Source organism: Cervus canadensis, chromosome 5, assembly GCF_019320065.1.
Source record: "Cervus canadensis isolate Bull #8, Minnesota chromosome 5, ASM1932006v1, whole genome shotgun sequence".
Taxonomy (NCBI): domain Eukaryota; kingdom Metazoa; phylum Chordata; class Mammalia; order Artiodactyla; family Cervidae; genus Cervus; species Cervus canadensis.
Genome location: NC_057390.1, coordinates 13,266,606 through 13,293,437, shown reverse-complemented (window position 1 = coordinate 13,293,437; position 26,832 = coordinate 13,266,606). Strand labels below are relative to the sequence as shown.

Here is a 26,832-nt window from a genome sequence, read left to right as displayed (position 1 = left end):
TCTTTAATCCCAGTGGAAACAGGAGAGCAGAGAAGCCTTCCCGGAGGAAGTAGCATCTAAACTGAGCTTTTTTCTTTTTTTCCAGCTTATTATTTTGAAAAAATTTAATCCCACGCAAAGGTAAAGAGGATAGTATAATGAACATCCATTTACCAGTCACCCAAAAGCTAGGTCTTAAAAGACAAATGAGAGAGCAGTCCCTAGTCTCATAATCTGCTTTTGACTCCAAGGGGTTGTGGGTGTTACAGTGAAAACACATGCATGCCCGTGCATGTACGCACGCATGCACGCACACACACACAACTTTTGGCAGCCGTTGCTGGCCTGGCACACAGCTAAGCCATAGCACTTCCTGCTTAACATAAACAATCTCACAGAACATCATCATCAGAGAAGACCACTTTTGACTGTGACACAGAAGACAAAAGCTACTCCTTAATCATGTCTAAACAAAGGCAAAAATAAGTTTGCACAAATGCAAAAATGACCAACACAAAGGATCATAAGAGACTACTACAAGCAACTATTAATACATGCCAATAAAATGGACAACCTGGGAGAAATGGACAAATTCGTAGAGATGAACAACCTTCTAGACTGAACCAGGAAGAAACAGAAAATATCAACCGATCAATCACAAGTACTGAAAGTGAAACTATGATTAAAAACTTCCAACAAACAAAAGTCCAAGAACAGGTGGCTTCAGGTGTGAATTCTATCAAACATTTAGAGAAGAGTTAATACCTATCTTTCTGAAACTCTTCCAAAAAAACTGCAGAGGAATGAACACTCCCAAACTCATTCTATGAGGCCACCATCATCATGATACCAAAACCACAAAAATATATCACAAAAAAAGAAAATCACAGATCAATATCACTGATGAATATGAATACAGATGGAAGAATTCTCAACAAAATACTAGCAAACTGAATCCAACAACACATTAAAAGGACCATACAGACAGAGGATGAGATGGTCGGAGGCATCACCGATGAAATCGACATGAATTTGGGCAAACTCTGGGAGATAGTGAGGGACAGGCAAGTCTGGTGTGCTGCAGTCCTTAGGGTTGCAAAGAGCTGGACATGACTTGGTGACTGAACAACACACCATGATCAAGTGGGATTTATCCCAGGAATACAAGGATGGTTCAATATATGAAAACTAATCAGTATGATACAACACATTAACAAAGTGAAGAATGAAAACCATATATCATCTCAGTAGAGGACCAAGACTTCCTCCTTACTGCACCAATAGCGGCTTTGGCCTCATTCTGTGCCCCGCCCCCCCACCCCACCGAGAACTGCCCCCGGGCGGACACTGCACCACACACCACCTCCTTCTGTGTGTTAGTCGCTCAGTCATGTCCAGCTCTTTGCGATCCAACAAACTGTAGCCCGCCAGGCTTCCCTGTCCATGGGATTCTCCAGGCAAGAATACTGGAATGGATTGCCATTCCCTTCTCCAGAGGATTTTCCCAACCCAGGGATTGAACCCTGGGCTCCTGCATTGCAGGCAGATTCTTTACCGCTCGAGCTATAGGGAAGTCCCCAACACCTCCTTCTTAGATTCCAAATCACTCAACACAACCTAACCCTGAAACAGGCCCCTCCAGACACCCTTAGGCTGAAAACACCTCCTGCTCCACAAGCAGTGTCCCAGCAGCTGGTAGGTAGTTAATTTAGCCTAACTTATTGACTAGAGGTGGTTGCTGGACATTAGCAGGCTAGATTTTTCCTTTCTAAAAATCATGACAGCTTTGACATGCAAAATCATGACATGCAACCCTTAAAACTGCGGCACGGGGAGAGGCCGAATGCAGCTCACAGGGCAGTTCCACACACACCTACCACACCCAGCCAGGGGCCCAGGCAGGCAAGTGGCACCAAAGCAAGGAACACGCTACTGACAACACTAGTTCCAGCAGAAGCATAAGGTGGTCAACAAGCCCTCTCTTACAAAATGCTATTTTAAGTGAATTTTACAGGATGAACATGACTTTCGAGTGGCCTGACCCATGAAAGTGGCAGCAACCCTGCCATCTCAAGAACTTAAACCTGCAAGGGTCTGATGCAGACCCTGGTTTCCCGTCAGCCCAGCTCCCCAACCTCCTCGGCTGCGTGGCCCGCTCAGGCTTCCCTCTCTGCGATGAGCTCTCTCTGCTCTCATGTGCTCCTTATCTCGGCCTTGGATATGTGACCTGTTGTCACGCGAGAATCTCTACTGCGTAACAGGACAGTTACTGTCCCATGCAGTGCCTTTGTCCAGTGAGAAAACAGTCCCCCCTCTTGAGGACAGTGCCAGGGCCATAGGGTGTGTGGGTACTGCCATTGCACAAATTTGAAAACTCAGCCCAGAAAGGGGACCCAGAAGCTCTCTCTCACAGCACTAGAAGAGCCTTGCGTTGCTTTGGGACAAAGCACAGGCTTTTGTTCTTTTGTACCCCTGAGCCAGGAAGGCTTCCTGACTCCCAGCCTTTGAAGTCCAGTCCTGGGCTCAGAGGCCTCTAGGCTCATCTTTCCTTCCCTCTCCCTCCTAGAGTGCTTTCTGCCTTCACCTCCCATTTGGTCTCTTGGTCACATCATGCTCTGGGCACAGTTTGTTTTGGTGTCCACGTGATTTCTCTCTCCCACCAGGTTGCAAACTGCATGAAGGGCAAGATGGCAGTGGCTAGCGCGGAGCAAAGATGGTACTGTCATTTCAACAAGAATTTGGTAGTGAGATGTCACACTGTACTTACCAGGCTGGAGGCTGTGACTTCGCTGCAAGAGACTCCCTTAGGGCTGATCAGGAAGTGGTCCTGCTCCTTGCTGACTCTCAGCTGGAGGAAAGACATGTGTTCCCAGTGGTGAGGAGGGGGAGGGGCCACTTCCAACGATACTGTGCTTGAATCACCTTTACCCCTGAATCCACTGCATACAAACCTCCCCCCACCCCAAGAATGCTTACTTCCTCCTGACCCATGAGAGATGAAGAAGACTCGGCCTTTATTTGGAGTCAGGGAAATGGAGCTATAAGAGGAATCTCCCAATGGTCAAGGGTGGCCCTAGAAATAGGATCCAGGAATTCCTGGCTCCACAACCAGAGAAGTACCTAAGGGGCAGGTTGTCTATTTCAGGTAGCCAGAAACCTTGGAAGAGCTCACGGCCAGCACTCTAACAGCCACGCCAAGGGTCAGGAGGTCTCCCTCTGTGGTGGGGGCCATAGGCAGAGCCCCACCCAGCCCCAGATGCTGTCCTTACCGTCACGTAGGTGTCGCTCAGCTGGGCCCAGCCATACAGGTCCAGGAGGCGGTAGACACTGCTGATCTTGCACCGCATGAGCCGCTCCCCCTTGGCCAGGTTCAAGGAGTCGGCTGTGTGGAGGTCATTGATGGGCGTCATCATAGAGAAGTCTGAAGGGGGACAGGGCGGCTTTCAGGTCAGGAGCTCATGTCTGTGCTCCCCTGCCTTGCCCCCACCCTCTCCAAATTCTCCTGGGTGCTACATCCATACACAAGACTCCCGTGGGCAGGAAATTCAACATCCTTTGACCCTGACTCCAGAGGAGAAAACCGTCCACAGAATGGATAGTTGTGCCCAAGAAAGTCCTCTGCTCCTTTAGAGAAGAAAGGCATTGCTTTGGGTCAAAACCCATGGCCAGACTCAAGGCTACAAATGAAAGGTTCTCAGCTCAAGCTGACTATAAACCCTAGAAATAGACATTGAATAAAAGCAAAAATAAATTTCTGAGTGGAAACATGGGTACATTTTAATAGTTATTTTTAATGAAGAAGTTACTAAGCATTATCCTATTGTTTTAACTAACTTTTTCTCTGATTTGGAAAAGGGCAAACAGAAACCCAAGTCAACCAGGAGGTAAATTCCTCAACTTTTTCTGACAAGTCATAAACCTCCAGAAGCCAGTGTGGCTGTGGTGGGCTGAAGGGCCGGAGGCTGAGGGTGGACCACTTCTGATCCCCTGCGGACATGCAGTCGCTTGGTTCTTTATGGCTCTTTCTGGGAATTTGGTAATACGGAAATGAACCTAGAGAGTTTGATAGTCTTCTACTCAGGGCACCCAAAAGGTCTAGTCTGTTCCATGAACCATGCTGACCACTGCCTGCACGCCTTGGGAAGCCAGAAGAGGGGATCTGAGCCCCAGCCCTCCAATTAATCAGTGTCTAGGAAACAATAAAAGAATCAATAGGAAAGGGTTCTGGCTTAAAATGATGTCTGGCTGGGAGCCTCCCGATGCTGCCTTCCCCAGCATCCCACTAAAACCTTTAATGGATGAAAATGCTCTTCGGAAGCTTCCAGCATCACTGCAAACCTCTCTGCCACACCACATGATGTATGCCCCGTATTAGGGTTGCCATTAGTTGAAATGATAAGGTCTGTGAATATGAAGGTGGACTGAGAGCATAAAGCAAGCAGAGCAAGCCTCAAACACCCCATGTCAGGAAGATGCCCCCAGAGGGCTTGTGCCCACCAGTGGTGGTAGGCCTCTAGGGCATGGGTCCAGTACAGGAAGGTGACAGGGATATTAAGTGGTCCAAAGACCTGGCTGAACTGGCAAGAAAAACAGCAACAAAATCTCAAAATTAAGGATTTCTATTTCAAGATGAATAGTCGAGGATCCTTGCCTCCTTTCTAGTTCCCCAGACAAGTATTTGCCCCTGGCAGCACGAAGGGAGGCACATCAAAAGCATAAGGCCTCCAAGCAAAGCTGGAGATGGGGGAAGCTGTTGTTGGGAGAGTTCTTTGAACCTTTCTTTTAGAAATAACTGTGGAGTCCCCAGAGATGATCAGGAGGCCAGAAGAGGTCTGAAAACACTTGCTATCATGTCTTCTGTGTCCTGTATCCCCTAAAAGTCCCCCTCCCCAACCCTGTGGGGCTTCCCATGAGGACTACCCACCCACAGGCCCAGAAGAGACCCGAGGGCTCCACAGGAGTCCCTGGTCCTCTGTCCTCAGGGTCTTCTTGGAAAAGATGCTTATTCTGATCAGCCTCACCAAGTGAAGATCTAACTGGGCCATTATTTCAAAGTACCTAAGAAAACACCGAGATGAAAATCCACCAAACCCCCAGAAAGCTACCTACACAATCTACAGGAGAAAAAAAAAATGAAACAAACAAAACCCTAAGGCGAATGGAGCTGGACAAAGAACAACCTCTCTGGGCTTGGACTCATGACACCTGGAATTTTCCTTCTCCACATTCCCTGACTCAATTACCGTGGCATGCACCAACCAGATTTTCAGGCATCCAATAGTTTTCCTGGCAGATGCCGATCAGTAAAGCAATGGAAATGCTGGTCAGCCCTATTTCTTTCCAGAAGAAGAGTGTAAGATCAGAGATGTGAAAATGATGAGCAAGAATTTGATAGACATGGGACAAAGGCCAGAAGCCCTGGCATCTAAGCATATAAGTAGTCAGTACTGATACAATAGAAGAAAAAATTTTGAGTTGAAAAAAGGTATGTGTGTGTGTGTGTGTGTGTGTAAACTATAAGGACTTACTGCCTTCCATCAAAAGAAAAATAACCCACAATTAAATGCTTTCTGACAACATTTCTGAAATATGAGGGTAAGGGGGAAATTCCACAAGCATCTAGGAAAAAAAAAAGGTTGCCAACAAAGGAACAAATAATAGACTGTTTTAGATTTCTCTGTTATGGCAACAGATACCAAAAGACAATACTATAGGAGATTTACAAAAACAAACACTAAAAGTGACACAAAGCAGGTAAAAATAAAGAGACCATCAAAAGTAGCCCAGCCAACTATAAACAAAAAATAAACAGAGGTCATAATATGATCAAAGTAGAAGCCAAGGAAAATAATACTCTTTTGAACAAAAAGAGCCATTTTGTAGGTCATTTTATATGGAGTAAAAGCATAATCCATAATGGAGCTATAGCTATAAAAACATTTATGCTTTGAAAAACATTTTATCAAGATATACAAAGCAAAAGCAGTCATAAATACAGAGAAATGAACAGAAATCAAATACAGTGGGAGACAACACAACATTAATTTTTTATAAAATCAAAAATGATAAATGAAGGTATAAATTAAATACTATGCCCCAGGGATAGAGTCTACATCCATGTATCATTTAAATATGATATTAAGCCACAAAAAAAAATCTAATAAATCCCCAACACAGACAATAAGTAGGCTACATTTTCTAAACGTAATGCAATAAAACTAGACATTATCAATAAACCTTTAAAAGAATACAAATTCTACCACTAACAAATGAGAAAGCACACTCCCAGAGGGTACTTATTTTATTTTAGAATAAAAATAAAGCCAAAACAGCAACTGCAAGCCACCTAGAAATTAACAATAAAGAAAATTCTACATGTCAAAATTTATGGGACAAGATCAAATTTATACTCAGAAAAAAATTCATAGCCTTAAATATCTTTATTATTGTATTAAATATGAAAATAAGTCAAATCCATTTTATTCTATTGTAGAAAAATATAAAGACTAAAATAAACCAAACAAAAGATATGGAAAAGAATTGACGAGTATAAAAACAAAATCAATGAATCAGAATACAAGGAAATTAGAAGAATCAATATGTAAATCCAAGAACTGGCTTATGTGAGAAGATCTATGAATAAACCAGTCTCTGGATTTGCCAGTAAGAAGGAAGCAGAAATACATAGCACCAGGAATGAGAATGGGATGTCATATCCACAGCAGAAAGTTTAAATGATAAAAATAATATTGTAAATCACACTAGTAGTTTTTAAAGCCATGTGAAATGAATTATTTTATATAAATACGACCAAAATTTACTCAAGAAGCAGAAAAACAAAATTTTAAAGAACTTTAGATGAAACAGAAAAAAAGATGTTATCCAAGTATTTCAGATCTGGATAGCTTAACAAGTGATTAATAAGTCTTCAAAGAGCAGAGACTTCCTACCTAATTTTTTTTGCTCTGTTAGGGCAAAGAAGTGGAGAAGGAAATGGCAACCCACTCCAGCATTCTTGCCTGGAGAATCCCATGGACAGGGGGGCCTGGCGGGCTACAGTCCACGGGCTCACAGAGTCGGACACGAATGAGTGACTGAGCCGCGGCAGGGTAAAGAAGAGGGTGGGGATCACCCTGATTCATCTTAGGAAATTATAGCCTTAATACCAGTACTAAACAAAGGCTGCCCCAGAAGTTAACTGCTTTTCATCATGTGTAACTACGGATGTAAAAATTAATAAAATTCCAGCAAATCAAATCCAGAAGAGTAATTCTTAAAGACTGCATCAAAATCACAAATGATTTATTTCAGGAATGAAGAGTTCAATATTCAGAAATCTGTTAATATAATTCACCCACATCAAGGAAAGAAACATCAATAAATACTAAAAATGCATTTTATAAAATTCAATACCCATTTCTGAGAAAAACCCATATTGAACCAGAATACAAAGATATTTCCTCAACATGATAAAGAATAATTATCTCAAACTCTTGTGGTAAAAGAATTACTATTAAAGTCAGAAAAAAGACAAAGATGATTACTCTCTGACCTATTATTAAACATTGCTCTGAGAGTTCTAATGGATGCAATGAGAAAACTGGAAAAATAAACCAAAGGGTAAAATGTTGAAGAATGCAAAATGACTATGTGATCTCTTCCTATATACAAAACCCAAAAGAATTCATTGAGAAGATATAGAATTTAAGAGCTTAATAAGGGATTAGTCTATATATATATACATATATATAAAAAAACTCCAATGATATATAATATATATAACTCCAATGATATGTATATAATGTATATAAACATAATATACATAAATACACACACAGTTACATATATATATAACTCCAGTGATTTCCCTAGGTGACAGCTATAACCAGAAAAAGATCTGAATGGAGAATCACTTAAAATGACAAATTACATAAAATTTCCAGAATAAATTTAACAAGAAATTAGTGTCAATGTATGTCAAAAACCACCACAATATTGTACTTATCTTCCAATTAAAATAAATAAATAAATTTTAAAAAAAAGAAATTAGCAAGCACTACATAAAATCGGGAAAGGAGTATGTCAAGGCTGTATATTGTCACCCTGCTTATTTAACTTATATACAGAGTACATCATGAGAAATGCTGGACTGGATGAAGCACAAGCTGGAATCAAGATTGCCAGGAGATATATCAATAACCTCAGATGTGCAGATGACACCACTCTTAAGGCAGAAAGTGAAGAGGAACTAAAGAGCCTCTTGATGAAAGTGAAAGAGGAGAGTGAAAAAGCTGGCTTAAAGCTCAACATTCAGAAAGCTAAGATCATGGCACCTGGTCCCATCACTTCATGGCAGATAGATGGGGAAGAGGTGGAAACAGTGAGAGACTTTATTTTTTGGGGTTCCAAAATCACTGCAGACGGTGACTGCAGCCATGAAATTAAAAGATGCTTGCTCCTTGGAAGAAAAGCTATGACAAACCTAGACAGCATATTAAAAAGCAGAGACATTACTTTGCCAACAAAGGTCCATCTAGTCAAAGCTATGGTTTTTCCAGTAGTCATGTATGGATGTGAGAGTTGGACTATAAAGAAAGCTGAGCACTGAAGAATTGATGCTTTTGAACTCTGGTGTGGGAGAAGACTCTTAAGAGTCCCTTGGACAGCAAGGAGACCCAACCTGTCCATCCTAAAGGAAATCAGTCCTGAATATTCACTGGAAGAACTGATGCTGAAGCTGAAGCTCCAATACGTTGGCCACCTGATGAGAAGAACTGACTCATTTGAAAAGACCCTGATGCTGGGAAAGATTAAAGGCAGGAAGAGAAGGGGACAACAGAGGACAAGATGGTTGGATGGCATCACCGACTCCATGGAAGTGAGTTCAAGTAAGCTCCGAGAGCTGATGATGGACAGGGGAGCCTGGCGGGCCTCAGTTCATGGGGTTGCAAAGAGTCAGACACAACTGAACGACTGAATTGAACTGAACATAAAAATAGCTACTATCTTTTCTGACGGACATTAAAGAATTAAATAATAAAAGACAAATCATTTCTGAAAAGATTTAAAATTCATTCATGCAGATATTTTGTAAGCACCTGTTACATGCCAGCTACTTTTCTAAGTTCAGGATACTACTCTAACAGTGAACGAAACATACAAATATCCTTTCCCCAATGGAGCTGAAATTCGAATATAAAATTGAACATTTATAAAGTCTCCACCAAATTAATCTATTCATTTAATGCAACCCCATTCAAAATCCCAGAAGGAATTTTTTTGAGGTGAATGAAGAGACTTGACAAAATACTTCTAAAGTTCTTTTAAAGAATCAACTTGTATGATGGCTGAGAAAAATTGCAAATGAATAATTAAAAGTATTTTATTGGATGATAAAACATAGGGAAGGTATTTCTAAGCATACAATCAAAAGCAGACAACACAAAAGAAAATAATAACAGATTCAACTCCATGGAAATTATTCTACAACACAAAAATATGAAAAAATTAAAAAGCAAAGGAGACACTGGAAAAAGTCTGCAGTGTATTTGATAGGGAGTAGAGAAATAGCCTTACTTTATGAAGATTTTTAAATCTGTAAAAAAAGAATATGCGTGCTCAGTTGTGTCCGACTCTTTGCTTCACCATGAACTATAGGCCATAGGCTCCTCTGTCCACAGGATAGTCCAGGCAAGAATACTGGAGTGGGTTGCCATTTCCTCCTCCAGGGGATCTTCTCAATCCAGGGATCAAACCCTCATCTGCTATGTCTCCTCTATTGCAGGCAGATCCTTTACTGCTGAGTCACCAGAAAAGCCCAAGAAAAGAATGTGCAAGTAAAAAATTGGCAAAGGGTGTGACAGGCAATTTACTATTGATCTGTAGTCTGTTACTATATTTCATTCTGACAATATGATAGGTGATAAACAGCACTTTGTGTTTTAGGGTGCTTTTATTTGATTACTAATAAGATTGAATATTTTCATATACATATTGGGCATATTGGGTTTTCTTTCTGTCATGCCCAATATATATACGAAAATATTCAAGATCAGGGTGAAGGAAATGGGCACTCTTGCATTTCTGGTAGCAAAGTAAATTCGTTCCATCTTTCTCCAGGGTAATTTGGCATTATGCATGATAATCTTTAAAACATGCATATAATTCAATCTAGCAATTCTACTTCTAGCAATTTATCTTAAGAAAATAGTCATGGATTTAATCACAGATTTATTGACAAGGATGTTTTTTGAATTGTCATTCATAATAGCAAAAAGTTGGGAATGACCTAAAAGTCCAAAAATGGAAAACAGATTAAAATAAACTATGGCATATTCAACCATGCATAGAATAGCATACATCTACCAAAAAGTATGTTATATAACCATGTTTCTTACATGAAAAATTAAGTCAAGATACGCTAAGGCTATAAATTTGTGTGTATAATGTGATTGCATTTTTCGCATAGTCTCCATGTATTAAGAAAAAAAGGCTGGAAGGACACACACCAAAACATTGATAATAAGAAATTCTTGGTTTTAAGGATACAGTTCAGTGATTTTTAATTCCCTTTCTTGATTATTTTCAACCATAATCCTGTATTTATTTTATTGAGGGAAGTATTTTTCAATGTTTGTTTCTCAAAGATTGCGGGCAGAGCTTCACAGCCAAAGAAGATGGGTTTGTACCTAGCCTTGGCTGCTCTTGGCCCTTGTCTATGGAGTCAGGTTGGCGTGTCCAGTGGGGCGTGGAGACATCAGCTCCAAAGGCCTCCTTGCATCCCCTCCCAACTCCATCTCGAAAGGAGTGACTCCAGGGGACTGAGGAAAGAGCCGCCTGAGAGCTGGATGCTAGGAGGACACTAGGATTTTCTTAGGTTCTGTACCCAAAGCTAGAGCGACAGGGAGCTGAATTCTCACTCTCCACTGTCCACGCCCGGGCCTCAGGCAGAGGTCATCTTGGGTTACAAAGCTCTTCCTTTATGCTAATCCCCTTATGAGGGGTGGGGGTGGTGGGGTCATACCTAGGTTGCCCTGCCTCTGCAGTGTACTACCCCCTCCCCCAGCAGAACCAGGACCAAGTTCTCCCTTCCGTCTCCACCACCCCCTGCCCTCCTAGTTCTGGGCATGAGGGATCATTCTCCGTGGGCCTTTACATCACAGCAGCATTAGAAGCGGAGCCAGGTGCTTCTTTCCCTGCTGCCCAGATCCCCCAGGTCTGCTAAGGCAGCTGTACCACTCAATTTGTAGCCTGGCAACCGAGCTGCTTATTACTGTGCCTTCCCCCCACCCCCGCTTCCTCCACCTCTGCTCCTGGCAGCTCCCCAGTTCCCCACGTACTCATGGAAGATGTTGGGAAGACTGCGTGGGAGGTGCTGGCCATGAAGTCCGCGATCTGCCGCAGGGCCCAGATGTTGGAGGAGTTGTTCCCCTTCTTCATCTGCTCCTGGATGAGGCCTTCCAGCTCCTCCCTGAAAGACTGAAGCAGGCCCCCGAGGCGTCCTCCCAGTGTTTCTCAAGCGGGAGGGATACTGATGGCCCCTCTTCTAAGTGCCCACCCATGGCCCCTGGGTCAGCTAGATCAGAGCCACATATCTGGGACCTCAGGAGCTTCCCCAAACTGCTGTGTGGGGAGCAGCAAGGAGATGCTGGGAATAGATCCTATTCCCTTTGCCCTGGGGACATCCAGGTCCTTCTGATGTCTTAGTGATAGTCTAGACCCCTCCCTCCATCAGACATAGCAGAACTTCACTTTAGTAATTAAAAGACATTTTAAAAAGCAGAATTGAATGCAAAAGTATGCCATCTTTCCTGTCCATTAGTCAGGCTGATGGCTCTTCTGGGCCTCAGTTTCCTTAAGAGGGGTGGGGGTGGTGGGTCCTATACAGAAGGAGTTGATGACCTCAGAGGTCACTTCTGATGTCCTGCTACTCTAAGCCTGGCTTTTCAGACCATCAGGCCATGGATAGGGCATGCCAGCCTACCAGGTGACACTCAGGAGGAAATAGGGAGCCACTTAGGTGTTGAGGAATCTACAAAAAAGGACAGAAGCAGCAAGACTGCCTCTTGGCCCGGTCTCCTGCCTGAGAATAGTCCCATCCTTCTGGTTCCCAAACTTCAGTTAGTACTAACCCTGCCTCCGCTCCTACCACACAACGGCCACCCCTTCTGGTCTCACATAGGGTTTCTGTCATCCCAATGCATTCTCCTCCAGACCCCCCAGCTCACTGTCACCTGTCACCAAGACCTGGGGCCCATCGTCCTTAGCATTCACTGTGTGCCCTCAGCCGGGTCACACACAGCCCACCGCATGCCCTGGCTCTCCAATACCTTGGTAGGGACTGGGGCAGAGCCCATCCTGGCCAGTAACTGGAGATGCCACTCTACCCTGGGCTTACCAACACTTAGGATCATGTACTGTTTCCTGAGGACCGCCCAGCTCTACTCCCTGAGAGACCCATTGCCTCTGTCCACACTGCTCTTCCTCCAGCTCGGAGGGCCTGCATCACCGTCCTGCTTCACTGGGCCAGGAGACCCACCCTCCATCCTTCTCAACGCACCACCTGAGGAAGAGCACTGTGTCCATGCCAGGCAGGTGCCAACTGACCTCAAGACTCTGGCCAAGGCTGGGTGACCCAGACTTGCCCCTCTGCTCTCTACTCCCCGCCTCCTGGGGCTTTCAGGCCCACTTCACTCCTGCCTTGGTGTGTCAAAGCCTTATGTGCCAGGACAGAGTTCATTGCGGTGTGCAGAAAAAGGAGCCCCAGACCTCCCACGTGGCGCCTCTCGCTGGCCCCTGGTTTACCGGAATTAAGTTTTTGGTGAAGAGGGAGAGGAAGACTGTAAAGTGAGGCTTAGAAGGGGCACAAGGAACTGAAGTGGGGCTCCTGCTTCTCAGACCCACCTTCCCCAACCAGGGAGTCAAACACAAGCCATAAACTGCACATAAGCCAGGTTTTGCCATCTGCCAGCGACTAGGGAGAGACTCAAATACCCACGCAGCCGGAGCATCTTGCTCAAAGCTGAAAACTGCTCCGTGAAGAGGAGCAATTTCACTGTCGGGTTCACCGGGTGCACCAGCGTCCTCCGCACCCTTCCCCGCCCTCCTCCCTCCTCCCCCGCCCGCGGGGATCAGACCCCCACTCACCGGGCTCTGCAGGATCATGGTGACGCGCTTCTTCTGCTCCATCAGATTGAAGTCCTGCCGCAGGTCGGCCGCGCGGTTGCGAAGGCGCAGGTACTCGGGGTCGTCCTCAGAGAAGCGGTCGAAGTACTGCTGCCCCTGCGCGGGCGGCGGGGAGGCGGCCTCGGGGACGGCCTCTTCACTCATCGTCCTTGCGGGTTTGCAGTCCACTCCTGGATCCCTGCCGAGAAGAAAGGAGGGTGCTCCCAGTCGGGGTGCACGCTTCCTAGGCCGTAGGGCTTGGATTGGTGGTGGGGAGTGGGATGAGGCTATTCCCAGGAGAGTGTGAACGGGGAGGCGGGTTGGAAGGCAGGGCGCCGCGGCTGCCGGCCTGTAGGGGGCGCTGATGCATCGTCCGACTAAGTGAAGGTCTGTCTGTCACAGGCTCCGCTCCCCAGCCCTTCCCCGCCTGACTCCGGGGGCTTGAGCGCCGCACTCCGGTTCGGGTAGACTGGTCCCCCAGTGCGAGCGCGACCTGCAAGGCTTTAGGGACGTTTTGTGATGCTTATCCACACAGTGTAAAGCTATTCACTGCGAGTTCGTACTTGATCTAAAATGTAAACCCTCTAAGAAGCCTCCTAAAACACATGCGGTGGGAAATCCACGAAACTGAGAAGAGAACGGGGAACTTCTAACAGGCTGAGCGGTGGGTGCTTATTTCCCCCACAACTTTGACTTTGCTCCCGCCTCGGGAAAAGAATTACTGGTGAGTCTGTTTCTGCAAAACGTGTCTCATTGGAGAATCATTTCTTATTATGAATTGAAAGGAGGTGTTCAATTTTTATTAGTGGAAAATGAGTTTCTCTAAACCCCAGTAAATGAATATTGAGAAACAGTGAAAGAAGGAATACTGATTGAAGGGCACGACACGCCGGGCTGCCCAGAGGCCTGGGTATCTGGACCTGGAGTGAGAACTAGGGCCATCCTTGGAAGGTTGGGCTGGGGACAAGTCACTAATTTTTTCCACTAAAGCAGGCTTTTTAAAATGCCTAAATGGTGAGTGAATGAATGTCCTTATTGGAGTCCTGCTGAAGCTACTCAGCCTTGGCTTCCCAGCTGTGGGACTGTGGCCACCAGTCTCCCTTTGTGTCAGCGCTGCCAGGCCCTCAAGTCTGGGTTATCTTGCTCCTTCAACATGCGGAGGGTGTGGGGGCTTACAGAGCTTCAGCCTTCTCCCAAATGGCTGAGCCCCTTCTCAGCAGAAGAAGGCAAGTGCCTTGACTGAACAATAACTAGTTTTTGAAGTCAAATAGGAAGATACCAACAAAAGAGCTTTACCTGAGATCAAGGTACCTGGTTTTCATCCTTAATCTGCCCCTCCCTCACTTTGCCTCTGGGGGCTCCCTTCCCGAAGGAGGTGGGGCTGCCATTGTTCGCTCAGAGCAGCTCCTGGCCTCCAGAGACCAGATCTGCTCTGCCCTTTAGGCTCATCCTGTTAGCCCAAGCCTTGGCCTTCATTCCAGTCAGCAGCTCATTATGGAACAGGCCTTGTTAACCACCAGATAGCATATTCTTGTTGTCTATGAGAAGTCTGTGACTTCTTCTTCCATCTTCTGTCAGCACTTTACTCCTCTACCTTACAGTCCTTCCGAGTAGGGTAGGCAGGGGCACACAGGCAAGAGACGGAAGTGGGAGTCCATCCCATCAGCCCAGAACACTCAGGTGATTGATATTATTGTTATTTGCATTCTTGTTCTTTGGGGAAGGCAAATAGCAAGTCCAAGGGAAGACAGATGGACAAGGTCCTTCAAGGGTCAGCTGAAGCTCCAAACCCTTGGGGTTCTCAAGCTTGGGTGCACCTTGGAATCATCTGGAGAACTTTGAAAAATACTGACATCAGAGATTTTAATATTATTAATCTTGGGTGTGACCTGGCTATCAGGATTTTTTTTAAGTTCTCTGGGTGATTCTAATGGGCAGCCATGGTTGAAATACCACGGATAAATGTTTGTGGTTGTGGCATTTAACAGAAGGCATTCATTCCAGGGCTTCCCTGCTGGCTCAGCTTGTAAAGAATCCACCTGCAGTGTGGGAGACCTGAGTTCAATCCCTGGGTTAGGAAGATTCCCTGGAGAAGGGAACAACTACCCACTCCAGTACTCTGGCCTGGAGAATTCCATAGACTGTATAGTCCATCGGGTTGCAGAGTCTGACACAACTGAGAGACTTTAAAAAAAAAACTCATTCCAGGAGCTTACCATTTCTAGCAAGCATGCCAAGATGGCACAAAGCCTCTAACGCTAGTGTTATGTACCACTTCCCATGGCTGTCCAGGCCCCTTCCTGCCACTCTAACTATACCATCTACCACCATACTCTTGACCTGGGCAGCAAGAGTGGTCCAAATGCCACCACAACCCACTTTTGCAAGTCTACAAAGCCATGACCTCTGGTCTTAATTCTGTCACTAATTAGTCAGCTCCTTGTGAAAGCTCTCAACAGATCTCCCCCAGTTAGCACCATCCTTACCAGCCATGTCAATGAGATGGAGGTGGGAGGAAGGAGTGGCCTGGGAGTGGCAGCCAGAAACAAACATTCTCTAAAGAGACATTTTGAAACATATTTGGCAGGTTGCTAGAATGTTTGAGATTGTACTTAGTGACATTTTAAAGCCAGATTCTTCATCTCAGTAAAGAGTGATTGAGTTTGTCAGGGATGTTTCTGGCTGAATTAGCTCTAGACAAGAAGGCTGCAGTATTGCCCCAGTTCTGACATTCTCTTGTTCATGGACTCAGGTAAGTAATTTCCCTCTTTGGATCTCATTTTGTCCATCCTTAAATGGGGGAACGAACAGAATGGACCTTGGGGCCCCATCCAGCTCTGACGCTGTAGGGAGGGAAACAGACTCGTGTAGAAAAAGGCAGAAGAATGGAGGATCTAGGTTTCCTGGAGCAAAAGACCTTCTACCCACATCTCCCCAGTGCCTCTTCCTCAAGCCAAATGCCAAAAGAGAAACATCTGCAAAGAATACACATGACCTGCTGATGACTGCCTTGCGGTTTCAAGGCAATCCCATGCACGTGGGTTGAGTTAAGAACACTTCACCCGCTTCATGCTCCCAGCAAGCCTCATCTCTGGAACTTGGGAAGAAGAGAGCACAAGGTCAAACATCATGGGACTGCAGCAGAGCCATGCAGACTTGGGGTCACCACCCAGATTCTTCTGGGCAAACTGCAGCAGACCAAAATTCTTCCAGAGGCATTGCCCCCACATACACACACCTATCCATTTTCTTTCTCTTTGGCACCGTCACAGCCCCAAATCTTTGATGTTATTTTTAAAACAGCAACAGGCAGTCCCTCAATGGGTACTCTGGATGTGGGCATGGAGATCCCTGTGTTCCTTGTAACACCAAGTCACCCTAGCTCCAGATGTGTCTGAACTGTCAGCTTCTCTGGGACTGGCACCATCTGGTACTGAACCTGCCTGGCCTAAGTCCTTCTCATTCAGGCAGGAAAAGGCTGGTCCTCTCCCTTCCTTTTGGAGTATCTGGATTTTCCGGGAATCGATCTGTGAAGTCTCTGAAGTAGCTCTCTCCCACAAAGCATGAGGAATGAAGACATTTGGGGCCCAATGGACAGGAACCCCTAGGCCGGCCTTCACTTGTTAGAGGCCAGTCCCACAGGGCTGCTCCACCACGGGGTGCTCCAGTGGGCGGGGAGGAAATGGAACCCTGACTCCCTTACCATGACAGCAGGAGCCAGAGGCATCCTTTTGTGCTCCTTCCTTCCCTTCTCAAAATGTTGGGAGGTGATCAAAGCTGTGGGCAGCAGAACTTAGTGGTTAAAAGCAGGACTCTGGAACCAGACCATAAGTTTAAATCTCAGCTATGCCCTTTTTTAGCTGTGTGATCTTGGGCAAGTTACCTAACCTCTCTGTGCCTCAGTTCCCCAGCTATTAAACAGAGATTGCAACTATTTAGGGATTTTCTGGTGGCTCAGACAGTACAGTGTCTGTCCATAATGCGGGAGACCCAGGTTCAATCCCGGATCTAACTCCTCCTTAGGTTGTTGTGTGGACTGGGTGAGTTAATGTACGTGAAGTAGTTCAAACAGTGCTTGGTGCAGAGCAAGTGCTATTAGCGCTTATTATGTGTCATTTAGGGGCTAGAATCATCGTAGCATGAGGAACGTGAGTAATGAGAGGCTTATGATTAAATTGTAAACAGGTGCATGCCAAATAACTGTAATTATATGTTTTAGTCCCCAAACTGATTCAATCTCAAGCTACATTAACAAAAAGAAAAACCAGAAAAAGACTGATGAGAATGCTTTTTACTCTGACCAGATAGTGGGAACGTGTCAACCTGGAGAGCGCAATAAAAGCATGTAAGCAGGGTGCTGAAGATCACAGAAGGCTGGTGCTTACAGGGCCAGGAGTGGCATCATAAAGAGTATATGGGGCCTCTGGCTCCAGTTCCTGGCACTTGGGATTTCTAAAATGTCCAAAAGGCATTAGGAGTGTTTTGTTGGTCATAATGGGCCCCTTTCACCAAGCCTGAGCTTTTATGCAAATGGGGTGACATGTGGACACTTAGATATTTCAAGGGAGGGACTGGCCACTGAGAAAGATCGTGCATATAATTAAGGGATTGGAACTCAGCCCCATCCCAACCACAGAGGGAGGAGAGGAGAGGTGCTGGAGATTGCTTTCAATCAAGTGGCAAATAACTAAATCAATTTTGCCTAGCAACAATGCACACCCCTATTAAAGAACCCTGGACGTCGAGGTCTGGGGGAGCTTCCTGACTGGTGAGCACATTTCTGGGCTGGGTGGTGACAGATCCCACAAGGAGCAGGCGTGGAAGCTCTGCACCATGCCCTCATCCCCCAGACCCTGCGCTCTTTCTTTTGACTATTCCTGAGTTAGATCTTCTACAATAAAACTGCAATTGCAGTTGCAAGCACTTTCAGTGACTTCAGTGAACTATTCTAGGGGATCATAGAAACCGAGAGGGAGGTTGTGAAAACCCTCAAATTTATAGTCAAGTCGGTCAGAAGTGCAGGTGGTCAGAGACCCACACCTGCAGCTCGCCTCTGACGTGGGCGGAGTCTTGTCCATGACTTTGCTTTTTCTTATGTGCCCTTTTCACTCAGGGTAGTGTCAGAATTGAGTTGAATTGTAGGACATCCGGTTGGTGTCAGAGAATTGGTGATGAAACAAGCAACTTCAACTTGTGATTTATTTTCATTCCCAGGACAACTCTGTGAGACATTGTCCCCACTTTACAGATAAAAAGACTGAATCAGAGAGGTTAACTAATTTGCTGAAGATCACACAGTGGAGTTGGGGTTTCAACCAGGCCTGTCTCTGGACCCAGATTCTGCATTCCTCCTCTCCAAATATCTGCTGGACTGCCATGTGGAAGAGGGATTAAGCTGATTCCTGAGAACCTCAGGGGGCCGGAACCAGGAAACCAAGTGGTTATTGCAGGCAGGCAGATTCTAGCTAAGGGTGCGAGGGTGAAATTTCCACCAGCAGGAGCTTCTCAGTAAGGAGAAGACGGGACGGGCTGCCTCGTTAGGTGGTGAGCGCTCTCCTTGGAGCCAGCGTAACCACAGGGTGCTATAGAGGGGCTCTGCCCTGTTGGCGTGGGACCAGTGACCTCCGAGGTCCTTCTGATGCCATGATGGCTCTTTTTTTGTCGTTGAAGCATCGCTGATGATTGTTGTGCCAATCTGCACTGTACAGCGAAGTGACTCAGTTTTAGACATATCTGCATGATTCTCTCAATATTCTTTTCCATTATGGTTTGGAGATTGGCTATAGTTCCCTATGCTATACAGTAGTTCCCAGTCCATCCTTTTCCCCCAACCCTCACTCCCTTGGCAACCACAAGTCTGATCTCTTTGTCAGTGAGTCTGTTTCTGTTTTGTAGATAAGTTCATATGTGCCATATTTTAGATTCCACGTATAAGTGATATCATATGGTAATTGCCTTTTTCTGACTTCCTTCACTTAGTATGATAATCTCTAGTTGCACATGGTTGCTGTTGAGTCATTGAGATCAGGGGAGTTCATGGCAGTGACTTGAGTGTCTGGAAACTCACCCTGGTGAAATGGACCCAACCAAAAACTGTGTCTCACCCCTTCCCCCTCCCCCTCACAACCAAAAACTGTGTCTCACCCCTTCCCCCTCCCCTTCACCACCAGAAACTACTGACTGATTACCAGGAGGCAGGAGCAGCCTTGCCCCAGGCTGCCTCTTCTCAGCACTCAGCCTGCACACTCCGCTCCACTGCCCGGCTCGATGACATCTATAGGACCTCAAACATCCGGGTAGAAACTGGAAAACACAAACATGACAGACATCAGGGTGTTTTCTGTACCACCACAGCTCTTTGCCCTGTTTTTGCAGCACCGTTAGGTGCTGGTTGATTTTAAGAACTGTTGGGGAATTCTTGAAAATGAACTGAAGATGAATTTTTATTTTAAAAGCAGATTCTGTCTATTCAAAGGTAAAGAAAGCTTCATTATCTTTAAAATTGGGGTCAAAATTCCTTTCAAAAAGAGTTGTTGGAAAAATCCCTTTGCTGAATGTTGGCCAAGGGACCCCAGGCTTTCCCAGTGGCTTAGCTGGTAAAGAATCTGCCTGCCAATGTAGAAGAGGCCAGAGATGCAGAGTCAATCCCTGAGTCGGGAGGATCGCCTAGAGAAGGAAATGGCAACCCCCTTCGGTATTCTTGCCTGGGAAATCCCATGGATAGAGGAGCCTGGCAGGCTACAGCCCATGGGGCCGCAAAGAGTCAGACATGACTAAGCACGTATGTACATACTACCGCCAAGGGGCCGCAGGGGAGAGTGGCTGCTCTGCATGGTGGAGGGAGCTGAAGGTGGAACTCCGAGCAAGCCCAGAAGTGCAGACACAGCTGGGCTGGGAGGGACTGACCCCTTCCTGACAACCCACTCCCCCAAATACTTCACTAACAGCTCCTAAACCCACACGTGCTGGGGTGACTGATTTTTGGATGCAGCCCAAAGAGGCAGAAGAGGCCTGAAGAATATCACACCCTGGGAAAGTGGGAGGGTTTTGAAGTTGCACAGACCATGAATTGGTGGATTTAAGCCAAAGTCACCTAGAGTTCAAAGGGAAGGAAGGCCCCAGCTAATATCTAAGTAACAGGTCATAAAGGACTACTGAAGGAGGAATGTAAAGTAGTTAATGTCTTATAAACAATGGCGAATTACTGATCCAAAAATCCTAGTCACTAATCCAAAAATCCTGAAGATCAAGGTCATCAAAGGGTTAATCATCAATATACGTTTTTTAAAAAATGTGATAGTTATGGTTTTTGTTTTGTTTTTTTTTTTTTTACTTGGGGGTCTGTTGTTCAGACCCAGAGTTGCTTACCTCACCCAGAGTTGGCGTCATCCCCACCCCCAGATCCACTTCCCCCCATGGGTCTGAGGACCTGTGCTGTCCTGCCGGTCTTGTCTCATCCGCCAGGAAAGGAGGGTGCAAGGAGAATTCATCTTGGGAGGTCTGATATGCCTGTGGGAGTCCGGGATGCTGAGCGACCCCTGAGGCACCACTGACCTCTCGGTCTGTCTGGGCAACCTGGGCTCAGCATTCCAGGGCTGAGAAGGCCCCTGATGGGTCCAGTCCTGATGTTCACCCCTCTAGTTGGGGTCTTGACAGTTGTTTCCAAAAGCTCTTCTCTATGCTCTGCATGTCCAGCTGCCAGCTGCAGTTCTCCTAACCATGGGTCTTATTTTTAGCTAGAAAACAGGGTCAGTGCCAGAACTTAAGGCCACTTCCACCCATTGCCTAACAATATGGGAGCCCTGCCTCCCGGGGTTTGCTGATAAAGCTCTGGATGTGCTTCTTCCTGCGGGCAGCCACTGGCCTGCCTTAAAGACCAATCCTGCAGCCAGGTAAGTTGTCTTCTGTGAAGTGCCAGCTTCCTCCCCTTCACCAGCAGCCCCTGGCACAGAGATGAGGTTGCCCAGCCCTGCTAAGGCTTGGATTTTCAGAGTCTGAACTATTACTTGTATCCACAGAGAGAATTAATGTCCCCCAAAGGGACCTGCTCCATTCATGTAAGAAGACAGACATCTGTCCCACAGACAAGTATACCCTGAACACTGACTAATACCCATCCTATCTCCATCAGTGTTGATATTCCACTGTTAGAGCTCCATTCCTTAGGGTATAGTATTAACCCTTGTTTACAATGAAAATAGCCCTGAGAGGTATTATAGGCAAATGTGTTATTTTAAACATTCTCCTCTGTTACCAAACCTGTCAGATCTCTGATTGCAGAGTCAGGCTGGGCGGGGCCAGGACAGGTACCCGATCAGCAAGTCTCAGTGAGGGAAAAGGAAGAGGTCTGATGCCAGGGTCACTCAGGAGAGTCCAACACCTGGGGCAGAGCTGGGCCTCAGGGGACCCTGGTCTCGGAGACAGAACCCTCTGAGCTGTGCCTGCTGTGGTTTCAAGGACAGGGTCACGATCCACTCCACTCAGCCTTTGGCGTCCCCAGCATCTGCTTCAAGGGCCAAGCTCACCCAGGCCCCGTGGGAAGAGCTAAGCAAGGAGCTCCCCATGTAGTGAGAAGGCCTGACACCTCCTGGGAGGCCGCCCCTGTCCCATCCCCCCCACCCTCACCCCAGGACCACCTGCTCCCTACTCTCAGGGTGTAGCTAAGCCGGCTGGGAGGCAGAACAAGTTAGGACACTGGATTTCAGCCCTAGCTGGCTGCTCGCTAGACTGTGGCCTCTGTCCACCCCACCCCTAGATGGCCCACAGCCACCTTGAAAATGACCTGTCCAAACAGACCATCAGTCTAGCCAGCCCTGCACCAGAGCCTCCCTCCTCCAGCCAGCATCCCCTCCCTGCCCCCCCACCCAGCTGGCCATCCACCAAGGGCCCCAGAAGGCAGCCTTGACTCCTCCCTCTTCATGCCCTGTGTCCCTACTGTCACCAGATTCTCTGGTTTTATGTTCTAAATATCTTCCCACCCAGAGCACCACACCCTGAATCAAGCCAGTGTCAGCCCCATCACATTCATCAGTTCAGTTCAGTTCAGTCACTCAGTCATGTCCGATTCTTTGTGACCCTATGGACTGCAGCACGCCACGTTTCCCTGTCCATCACCAACTCCCAGAGCTTACTCAAACTCATGTCCATTGAGCTGGTGATGCCATCCAACCATCTCATCCTCTGTCATCCCCTTCTCCTCCCACCTTCAATCCTTCCCAGCAACAGGGTCTTTTTATTTTATTTTTTTCATTTATTTTTATTAGTTGGAGGCTAATTACTTTACAACAGAGTCTTTTTAAATGAGTCAGTTCTTTGCATTAGATGGCCAGAGTGTTGGAGCTTCAGCTTCAGTATCAGTCCTTCCAATGAATATTCAGGACTGATTTCCTTTAGGATGGACTGATTGGATCTCCTTGCAGTCTAAGGGACTCTCAAGAGTCTTCTCCAACATCACAGTTCAAAAGCATCAATGCTTCGGCACTCAGCTTTCTTTATAGTCCAACTCTCACATCTATACATGACTACTAGAAAAACCACTGCTTTAACCAAATGGACCTTTGTTGGCAAAGTAACATCTCTGCTTTTTAATATGCTGTCTAGGTTGGTCATAGCTTTTCTTCCAAGGAGCAAGCATCTTTTAATTTCATGGCTTCAATCACCATCTGCAGTGATTTTGAAGCCCAAAAAAATAAAGTCTGTCACTGTTTCCATTGTTTCCCCATCTATTTGCTGTGAAGTGATGGACCCGATGTCATAATCTTAGTTTTCTGAATGTTGAGCTTTAAGCCAACTTATTCACTCTCCTCTTTCACTTTCATCAAGAGGCTTTTTAGTTCTTCTTCACTTTCTGCCATAAGGGTGGTGTCATCTGCATATCTGAGGCTATTGATATTTCTCCCGTCAATCTTGATTCCAACTTGTGCTTCATCCAGTCCAGCATTTCTCATGATGTACTCTGCATATAAGTGAAATAAGCAGGGTGACAAGATTTGGCCTTGATGTACTCCTTTCCCGATTTGGAACCAGTCTGTTGTTCCATGTCCAGTTTTAACTGCTGCTTCTTGACCTGCATACAGATTTCTCAGGAGACAGGTCAGGTGGTCTGGTATTCCCATCTCTTTAAGAATTTTCCACAGTTTGTTGTGATCCACACAGTCAAAGGCTTTGGCATAGTCAATAAAGTAGAAGTAGATGTTTTTCTGTAACTCTCTCGCTTTTTCTATGATCCAGTGGATGTTGGCAACTTGATCTCTGGTTCCTCTGCCTTTTCTAAATCCAGCTTGGACATCTGAAAGTTCTTGGTTCATGTACAATTGAAGCCTGGCTTGGAGAATTTTGAGCATTACTTTGCTAGCAGGTGAGATGAGTGTAATTGTGTGGTAGTTTGAACATTCTTTGGCATTCCCTTTCTTTGGAACTGGAATGAAAACTGACCTTTTCCAGTCCTGTGGCCACTGCTGAGTTTTCCAAATTTGCTCACATATGTGACTTTCACAGTGTCGTCTTTTAGGATTTGAAATAGCTCAACTGGAATGCCATCCCCTCCACTAGCTTTGTTCATGGTGATGCTTTCTAAGGCCCACTTGACTTCGTATTCCAGGATGTCTGGCTCTAGGTGAGTGATCACACCATCGTGATTATCTGGGTCATGAACATCTTTTTTTGTATAGTTCTTCTGTGTATTCTTGCCACCACTTAATATCTTCTGCTTCTGTCAGGTCCATACCATATCTGTCCTTTATTGTGCCCATCTTTGCATGAAATGTTCCCTTGGTATCTCTAATTTTCTTGAAGAGATCTCTAGTCTTTCCCATTCTATTGTTTTCTTCTATTTCTTTGCATTGATCACTGAGGAAGGCTTTCTTATCTCTCCTTGTTATTCTTTGGAACTCTGCATTCAAATGGGTGTACCTTTCCTTTTCTCCTTTGCCTTTCACTTCTCTTCTTTTCACAGCTATTTGTAAGGCCTCCTCAGACAACCATTTTGCTGTTTTGCATTTCTTTTTCTTGGAGACAGTCTTGATCCCTGCCTCTGTACAATGTCACGAACCTCCATCCATAGTTCATCAGGCTCTCTGTCTATCAGATTTAATTCCTTGAATCTATTTGTCACTTCCACTGTATAATCGTAAGGGATTTGATTTAGGTCATACCTGAATGGTCTAGTGGTTTTCCCTACTTTTCTTCAATTTACGTCTGAATTTGGCAATAAGGAGTTCATGATCTGAGTCACAGTCAGCTCCTGGTTTTGTTTTTGCGGACTGGATAGAGCTTCTCCATCTTTGGCTGCAAAGAATTGCATTCATGATCTCAGCCTAGTCTTTCCTTTCTCATACACCCCATCCAATCAGTAGCAAGAGTCGCTGTTCTAAAAATGCAAATCTGACCCACTGCCCTGCATCCCCCTCCCCACCCCCAGCCCATCCATGGCTCCCCGCCATCCGGGCAGCATTCTTGCACCTTTTTTTTTTTTTCTAATTTCTCGCCTCTAGCCAAAATTTAGATTGTATTACAAAAGTGACAGCTCTCCTCTTTATACTTATCAAATATAAAATTTTAATTCTGAATTTGCTTTTTCAAACCAAATGTATTCTCCGTGTTGGAAATTGAAACCCACCCATTCCCCACCAGGAGACTGACGATCATGCCTTTCTGTCTCTGGCCACTCCCTTCTTTGAGGACTGCACCCTCCAGAATGAGGTCCCTCTTAGCTCGTTGGCAAAGCCCCCTGGGCCTCCCAGTGCCTGCCCCCTCCCTCCCAGACTATCACGCTTGCTGGGCGGCTGTTCCCAGGACCTGGAAGGCACTCAGCCAGTCCCCACCTTTGTCCTTGCTGGTCTCTGCCCGGAGCACTCTCTTCTTTGCCTTTTCCTTTCAGCTCAGGTTGTCTGCTCCTCCCGGAAGCTTTCCCTCCACACCCCTGTCCTTTACACTCCCATCACCATTATGCTCCTCTTTCATTCCACTTACCATCCAACAGCAACAGTCTATCACCACAAGCTCCTAGCAGGCAGGGCCTGTGTCTTTGTTTGACATGTCTCTATTCTTTGTGTTGCTGTAGGGCTGGGGTCACGTAGATGCTTAATAAATAGTTGAACTGAAACTCCACGAGCAGTGAATTAGGAGTTAAAATTGCTCAGCAATGCAACACTGCCCAGGCCCCTGGGTCCCAGAGGTGAGTAAGGGCCCAGGGGAGCTCGGAACAGTGTGGGGAGACCTACCCCTGAGCAGCCCATTTCAGAGTATGGTGCTGAGTGATAATGGGGCATGTGTGGCAGGCACCCTAGCGCCTAAATCATCTTCTCTAAAATAACATATCCTCTTGTTATGTAATCCAAATGACTGGACCTCTCTGACAGCCACTCTTCTTGTCTATTTTAAGACAGAATCCCAGCAATTGGTTGCAGCTCTAACAAAGCCAACTCCACAATATAACACGGATTGTGGGGAGACAGAGGAGAAGGGAATAGACACCCTTGGGTCAGCCTCACCCCCTTATCCCCACCCCCAACCTCTTCCCTTCAGCTCCCTCTGGGCATCTCCAGTTTGCACCCTCACACTCTGGCGCCTACTCAGCAAAGACTCTACTGGGATTCGCCCTCCTTGGAGAGCAGCCAGGGATCACAATCCTGAAACGCGCTCCCTGTCACGGGTCATTTTTGTCTCTGTCCCACTGAAGACCAGGTAAATGTAACCACTGGAGTATGAAATCACATTTCTGTGGGTCGTTCCTTGTAGCTATAAAAGGAACAGAAGGTCTAGAAGAGAATGCTCAAGTTGTCTGACTGTCTGTTAACATCCGTTTAAGCCCTGTGCGCACACAGGGAGGCAGGTGCCTGTCTCCTTCCACTTCCAGTGGGAGGCGTCCAGACAGGAGCAGACAGTCGGCATCACCCGCACCCCGAGCCCACAGCGGAAAGACATGACAAGTGGTCATTTCCCATCTGCTTCAACGTCTGCCACGGGCACGGCCGCCCCCTGGGTGGGGGTGCCTCTAAAGCCCCAGGCTCCCAGCCCCATGGGTCAGCTCCAGACAAGGACAGCAGGGCATTTGCTTCAAGCCTGAGACTTGAAGTCAGAGCCCAAACTCACCGATTCCTGAATGAAGCTTCCAGAAGTGAGGGAGGAACTGGTCAAGGCCTTGCTGCTGTTACTTTGCAGAGTAAATGGAGACAGTTGAGTAAGAGGTGGGACCACACCCTGCCTGTTCCCTTCAGATAAAGAGAAAGCTCAAGCCCCTGGGTGATGGGATTATGGCTGAGGCTTATCATCAGCTTCTTCACCTACTTCTGAATTTTCCACAGTTCTGTGTAAGGGATTAACCATTTAGGATGAAAAGAGTGTCAAAGAAGAAAGGAGGAAGTGTCTCTCTCTGTCCTTCTCCAGAAACCCCCTTGGCTACAGGAACCCTTTAACCCCCTGACTGCTGCAGCCTCAGAAGGACATTATTTGAACCAAAAAATTGGAGCTGTTAAACCCAGATAGGTATCAGGGCTGTGCCTGGCCCTTCTCATCAGTGCCATGGCGAAGGACCCCTCATCCTGCTTTTCAGGTGAGGAAACTGAGGTTAAGGAAATGGAGTGACTTGATCAGAGTCACAGAGCTACTGGGGATCATGGCGTTACTGAGACATGCACAGAGACAGCATTTCAACCCTGTGTGGGGGTGAGGGCAGTGTTCCAGCACAAG

The 26,832-nt window shown here is 46.2% G+C and overlaps 1 protein-coding gene across 2 annotated transcripts in view; it reads right to left on the bottom strand.

Moving 5' to 3' along the window:
- Positions 1-26,832, bottom strand: part of ADD2 (adducin 2) — a 116,368-nt gene that overhangs the window by 36,693 nt on the left and 52,843 nt on the right. Inside the window, exons 2-6 of one of the 2 annotated variants that reach the window (XM_043468241.1) lie at positions 19,325-19,446; positions 13,126-13,342; positions 11,319-11,457; positions 3,249-3,400; positions 2,747-2,827 (exon numbers count right to left, since the gene is read on the bottom strand). In XM_043468241.1, coding sequence (XP_043324176.1) covers positions 2,747-2,827; positions 3,249-3,400; positions 11,319-11,457; positions 13,126-13,308 — 555 coding nt within the window. In that variant the 5' untranslated portion in view covers positions 13,309-13,342; positions 19,325-19,446. The remainder of the gene's footprint in view (positions 1-2,746; positions 2,828-3,248; positions 3,401-11,318; positions 11,458-13,125; positions 13,343-19,324; positions 19,447-26,832) is intronic. The other variant, XM_043468240.1, reaches the window with a different exon arrangement.